The sequence below is a fragment of the Cicer arietinum genome, chromosome 1, assembly GCF_000331145.2.
Source record: "Cicer arietinum cultivar CDC Frontier isolate Library 1 chromosome 1, Cicar.CDCFrontier_v2.0, whole genome shotgun sequence".
NCBI classification, from domain to species: domain Eukaryota; kingdom Viridiplantae; phylum Streptophyta; class Magnoliopsida; order Fabales; family Fabaceae; genus Cicer; species Cicer arietinum.
The window spans coordinates 50,109,760-50,115,759 of NC_021160.2; the positions used below are offsets into that span (position 1 = coordinate 50,109,760).

General features: G+C 29.9%; 1 protein-coding gene across 5 annotated transcripts; it reads right to left on the reverse strand.

The window, feature by feature from the left end:
• Positions 1 to 105: 105 nt before the first annotated feature.
• Positions 106 to 2,875, reverse strand: LOC101506032 (transcription factor TCP4-like). Of its 5 annotated transcripts, none has more exons than XM_004487123.4 (3): positions 2,694 to 2,875; positions 694 to 2,061; positions 106 to 391 (listed from the first exon to the last, which is right to left on the reverse strand). In XM_004487123.4, the coding sequence occupies exon 2, from the start codon at positions 1,752 to 1,754 to the stop codon at positions 735 to 737; it is 1,020 nt and encodes a 339-aa protein (XP_004487180.1). In that variant the 5' UTR covers positions 1,755 to 2,061; positions 2,694 to 2,875; the 3' UTR covers positions 106 to 391; positions 694 to 734. The 5 variants fall into 5 exon arrangements, with proteins under 5 accessions (XP_004487180.1, XP_004487179.1, XP_004487178.1 ...); XM_004487122.4 differs by having other exon boundaries at positions 694 to 2,067; XM_004487121.4 differs by having other exon boundaries at positions 694 to 2,088.
• Between the last annotated feature and the right edge of the window lie 3,125 nt (positions 2,876 to 6,000).

Sequence of the window (6,000 nt, forward strand, 5' to 3'; positions counted from 1 at the left end):
TGTTCTACGACACTAAGTTTTAAACCATAAGTCTCGGATTAGTCATTTTCTTTATATTGGAAAAATGAACAATGCTTTATTCTTCTTTTAACCACACAATAAGGATCAAAACAAAATCAACATCAATGCTATATATTAATTGAGCAAACTATCATGAAACAATACATAGTAGTAATTAAATACATCTAGCAGCATTGATTTAACTAGTGAAACCCACTTTCAATTGTTTGAAAATTTAAAAAGCACCAATGTTAATGGCTACAATAAGGAGAGAAAATAAATAAAGCCACAGAAAAGTTGAATCTAACAAGACAAGTTTTGTTTATCATCAATATGTGTCCATCTTAATCTTCTCATGTTTTCATATCTGGTAGACAATATTGCCCCTGCCCTGCATAACAAGATTAAAGGGAGAAATGTAAAAAGGAGTTATCAGTATGTATACAAACTCTCTTAACTTAATCTAATCTCTGCATGTGAAATAGCTTAGATGTTTAATTAAATTTTATGGTCCTGATTGAATAAATTATTTAATTAAATTTATAGCATAGTTGTTTATTATATAAATACTTAGCTATAAACTATTTAAAATAAACTGAAACTGTTTCATAAATAAATTCAATTTAAACTACAACTGGCAGTTTTGGCCATTCTTCAAACTTGTTTTGAAAGAGAAAGTAGTTAGTGGAATACCTGATAGAAAAAGGAAGATTTGAGTTGATATTTGTTTATGGTTAATGATGAGAATTAGAAGAAGATGATGGCCTATCCGAAACAACAACATGGCTCTCATCCTCACCTTGAATTCTAGCTGGAATGCAAAAACCAGGCAAAGCATCAGACAGAAATCTGCTACCAAAGATTGAAGCTTGTTGAATCTGTTGAGACTTCTGATTATGATTCACTGACGAAGTTTCCATCGGAATATCATTCCAAGGACGAAGCGATTGCGAAAAACTGGACTGAAGGGTCCCCCTATGGGAAAATGCAGAACCTTGGCTAAGAAATGGAGCTGAATTAACCATGAATCCAGTTCTGTGATCATCATTGTTCCAATTCACAATCCTATGATAATTAGCCTCAAATCCAACAGGATTTGAATCAGTGAAAAGTGTTTGATGATGGTCATTTGAACCTGTTTGATGATTACCACCTTCTTGAGATTGTCCATGCATCATTCCATGGTCTTGGAATGAATGAAGAGAAAGACCAAGATCCTGTATAGAGTTGTTTGTTCTTGAGATTATATCAGAAGGGTAGCTTTGAAAGTTTATGGATGATGCAGCAGAACTTGTTGGAAAAAAAGCTATTGCATCAGTATCAATATTTGAAGGAATGAAAGCTGAATGGTTATGGTGATTTTCTGTGTCTTGTAGCTGAAAATTGTAACCAGAAGATTCTGAATTTTCTGCTGCAATAACCATATCCCTTGTTCCTGCATTATTTTCTTCCTGTTGTAACTCTTCTGTGACATTATTAGGAATTGGATTCCATGGTGGAAGCTCAGCAAGTTTGTCAATAGCTGATTTAGCTTTTTTGATCAGCCAATCAACAGCTTTACTCGGTCTGTCGTAGCCGAGACGATCTTGAACATCGTAGAATTGAATTGCTGTATGTGCTGATAATCTAACTCGTCGATCGCGAGGTCCTTTCGCGGTGTAGACTTTACTGTGTCTATCTTTTCTACCTGTTGATCTAACAATGTGGCCTCCTTGAACTTGAACTATTTCTCCCCCAGTGCTCTTCATTCCCATTAGTCTTATGTATTTTTTGCCTTTTAAATTGAAAAAGTGCTTCTATTCTGTTTCTGTTTCTACTTCTTGCATATGCATTTTTTATATGTGTGAAATTTTATGCCACTTGAATTAATGTATGCTTCAAAATTTGTTCTTTGTATTTTGATTTTTGTGCACTTGTTTGTGTAGTTGGTGATAATGACAACCACTAAGAGCTTGATTCTTTTTTTTCCTTCCTTTTTGTGTGGCCTTCTTTTATCTCTTAATCTTTCTTTTCTAATTGGTGTTGAATTTCTTAAACCTTTTCTTCATGTGGATAATTCATCTGCATCTAATCAGAATTATGTCACTTCTGTTGATCCCAAAACCAAAACGTGTAAGGTATTGCACTCACAACGCAAAACAACTTTCCACTCAGTACTATTCAATCTGTCACGTCATATTTAACAATTTTTAAATCAAAGACACTTATCTAATTACTTGTTGTCTTGACCAGTTATTATTAGTTCTGAGTGTAAAACAACTCATTTATTCTCAAATTGTAATAGCAATCTTTCAATATTCCTTATTCAATAAAACTACTTGCAATACCAATAGCACTCAAAAAATCATATCATGTGAATGAATATAAATATAGATACAAAAAAGTGAATTACATAATGCTTTTTTTTTTTTTATGGAATATGCAACCAACTCATGTGCTATAAGATAGTAAAAGGACATAAGAATAAATTAGTAGTAGATTGTTGGTGTTCTTTATTATGTAAAAATCTCAAAAATTTCTGAAGAATATGCAGAATTTTTTTAAAAGTTTCAACTTGAACATTGAGTATAATGGGAGGGGTAAAAACAGAAACTATAATAGGACATTGAACTCAGTGATCTATGTCACATGAGTTCAGAAGGTTCTGCAAAGAAAAAATTTAGTAAGAAGAAGAAGAAGAAGAAAAATGGTACCTTTTTGGGCTATGAGAGCCTTGTAAATGGTTCTGCAAAGAGTGGCAGAGTGTGGTGAGAGAGAAGAGATTAAAGATCTTTTGGTCTTTTTTTAGCCCCACAAATGAAAATGTAAGATTAGAACAACTTGTCTTCAAACTCTATATGAGAGGGTCATATCTTTTTGAGTTTAACAACTAACTCCCTCAACTTTCTTCTATCTAATATATACTCTTCAATTTGTGATTAGTAACAACAAAAACTTTGTTGGTTAACAAGATACTCTCCATCATAAAATATAAACAATAATTAAAAAGTTGATGTATTAATTATAAAATTAAGATTAAATATATTAAATTTTTAACTTATTTTTACTTATATTATAAAATTAAAAAAGTATGTGTATTTAATTCTATCATAACTAAAAATGAATTTTGAATTAAAATTAGTTTTGTAGATAATATTTTGTATTTGAATAAATTTATATAAAAGTTAATCAAATAAAAAAAATAAAAAATAATTGTATGTTTTAAAAAATAAAATTAATGTTGTCTAAAAAGAAAAAGTAAAAGAGTATGCAATTGTGTTTTGACATATATCCATGTGGTATGAAGTATCCTAAGTGATTGAAGAGGTTTGATAGTACATAACAACCCTAGTCGGTAGTGATGAGGTATGATTAAGGTGGTGGATGGTAGAGAGGTAACTCTCAATTGGCATCTCTTGTACCCATAACTTTTGAAGCCTATGATAATGACATCTAACAGCTTTTTTGGTTTCTTTCTTATCTGTACTTTTTGTGGTTTTTCACTTTTCACTATTAAGAAATGTGTGATTTCGCTATAAGGAACAACATCCACTGTGCATTCTCATTGCATTCTTACACTTTTCTACCAACTAATTTAATTAAATAAAAAATCACATCATGCTTCTTCTGAAACACTGAAAAGAAATTAGATTTTGTTCATCTATAATAAGGGGGTGCAGCATGCATTAACGACCATGTGGTTTGGGTAGATTTTAATTAATCATCACCAAAGCAATTTAATGCATTACCCTTCTTTTTTAGATTCATTTTAATGCAAAACCTTAGCATGGTGATTCGGGCTACTTGCATATCGTGTTCAATAAACTATTATATCTTTTTTTACTTGTGGGGTAAACGAGAACTTTTATCATAAAGTAGATTATCTTAAAGGTGCTTAGTAGATTATAATAGCATTTAGTAACTTTTCTTAGCCAATAATAAACTAGACACGTGTTTTCGTAAAAATTTATGATTATATAGATTTGATTAAGGTGTCATTCTCAAATCCCCAAATTGAGCCATGGGTTTGAATTATGCAAATGACTCGATTTTTTCAACCTCAATTCCATTTTGGAGGTACTATATCCAAACAATAAATATTTTATCCAAAGAAAAAATGTATAATTTTAGACAAAAATACTGTTTTTTCTCATCTAGTGATATTTTTCTTTCTTCTAATTATATGTGGTTAAGGTAAATTTTGAAGTACCTAATTGATTGTAGAGTATTGGTACTCTATCAACTTATATGTTTTTCTTCTAAACTTTATTATAAAAAAATAAAAAAATTAGTAGATTGAATATAAACGAAATTTAACTAATTTATTTTATTTAACTTTATTATTATCAAACTATCTTTTAATGTAACAAGTTTTAAATTGGCAACGGAATGGAGGCGGGTTGAATTTTGTCTTCCCCTAACTCTTGCATTAATTGAGAAAAATCTGCATTAGCCTAGTTACTTATGAGACATAAAATTTAGCAATGCACGTCTCTAAGTTTTAATTTTGAAAAAAATCTATACTCGATTAAAGTGAATTTTTTCTGTGAAAATCATAGCAGATTCGAGCGGTTATGAAAATGATATATGAAATGTAAGAAGTTTCAATACAAAATGATATATGAAAAGTATGAGAAGTTTAGGAGATGTGATTAATTTTGAGTGCATCAAAAAATTAAATGAAATTAACCATTATTCTTAATTGATATTAATATATGAGCAATTGATTAATTTTGCTTATAATTGAATTTGGAGGTTGTACCATTGAACTTTGAAGTCTCATTAAATTCTACGGTATTTCTTTTACACTATTTTTTTTCTTCATTTTCCTCTTTTTTTTTTTTTTTTCCAGTTTATCTCCATTTGCGAAATAGTCGGAGAAATCCTCCTTCAACAAACTATACATTCTTCATCGTCTCGTTCTCCTCTACATTTCAATCAATATATAGTTTCACATTATAGTCCACCACAATATAGTACCAATACCCTACAAATCGACTACCTATCAAAATATTCCATTTTTATTTTTAGAAATGAAAGTGGGTAAAGTTGTGGGTGAAAAGAAAAGGAGCCATGGGTTAGGGGTACCGTATTCATCTATTACAAGTTGTGCCTATATGTAATTACTAGTATGAAATATGAACCTAGCTTCTTCATATTTTTTGAAATGAAAATAAGACTATTAGAATGATTTAAAATATATAAAACACACATAGAAAAAAGTCACAATACAAACAAAATATGGTTGGATTATAACGAATTTTAGAACATACATTAAATTAAAAATTTGACAGAAGAATACTAATTGTGTAAGTGTTACAAAAATATATTGCATAATCCGGTTCAACATGGTTTACAATATAAATATAATTACTCTTTGATACTATGAGGTTTTTGATACCAAGCAAATACATTTATAAAAGAATATAAGAATACTCCAATTATTAGCCGAAGAATGTTGGATATATTCCAAAGGAAACTAAGCATATGCTTAGTACACGTGCATGCGCCTTAAAGCAAACAAAATGAATTTGGCAATGATATTTCTCTATATAAAGAAACAACTTGTGTGACACTTTCATTCCTCATTACGCCAAGTTGGGTAAAGGTAATTAGAGATTAGACATCAGAAATAAAAGGGTTGCATACGCAGGGTTTATGAGATGACTTAAATACGTAGTGGATATGCCCACAACTCCTTTTCAGCTATATATATATCATCAACTATTTCTGGAAATTTCACTATTATATGCTTTAAACTATATAGATACTCACCTGCCGCCCAAATCTTTTACCAATATTGCCAATATGACTATTTAATTTACGTGCCATCTAATGTGATTTTTTTTTTCTTTTATATTTATAAATATTATTTAAAGACTAATTTTATAAATACTTTATGTTATTTTTCCATTAATCCCATTACCATTAATGATAAAAAATTCTAATCAAAATATCCCATGAAATTAAGGAAGGCATACTTAGCCACTGCAACACATAAATTGTTATTTAAAGAAAACA

Bases quoted from the DNA above. Each gene is read 5' to 3' on its own strand.
- LOC101506032 (XM_004487123.4), bottom strand. From the start codon at position 1,754: ATGGGAATGAAGAGCACTGGGGGAGAAATAGTTCAAGTTCAAGGAGGC.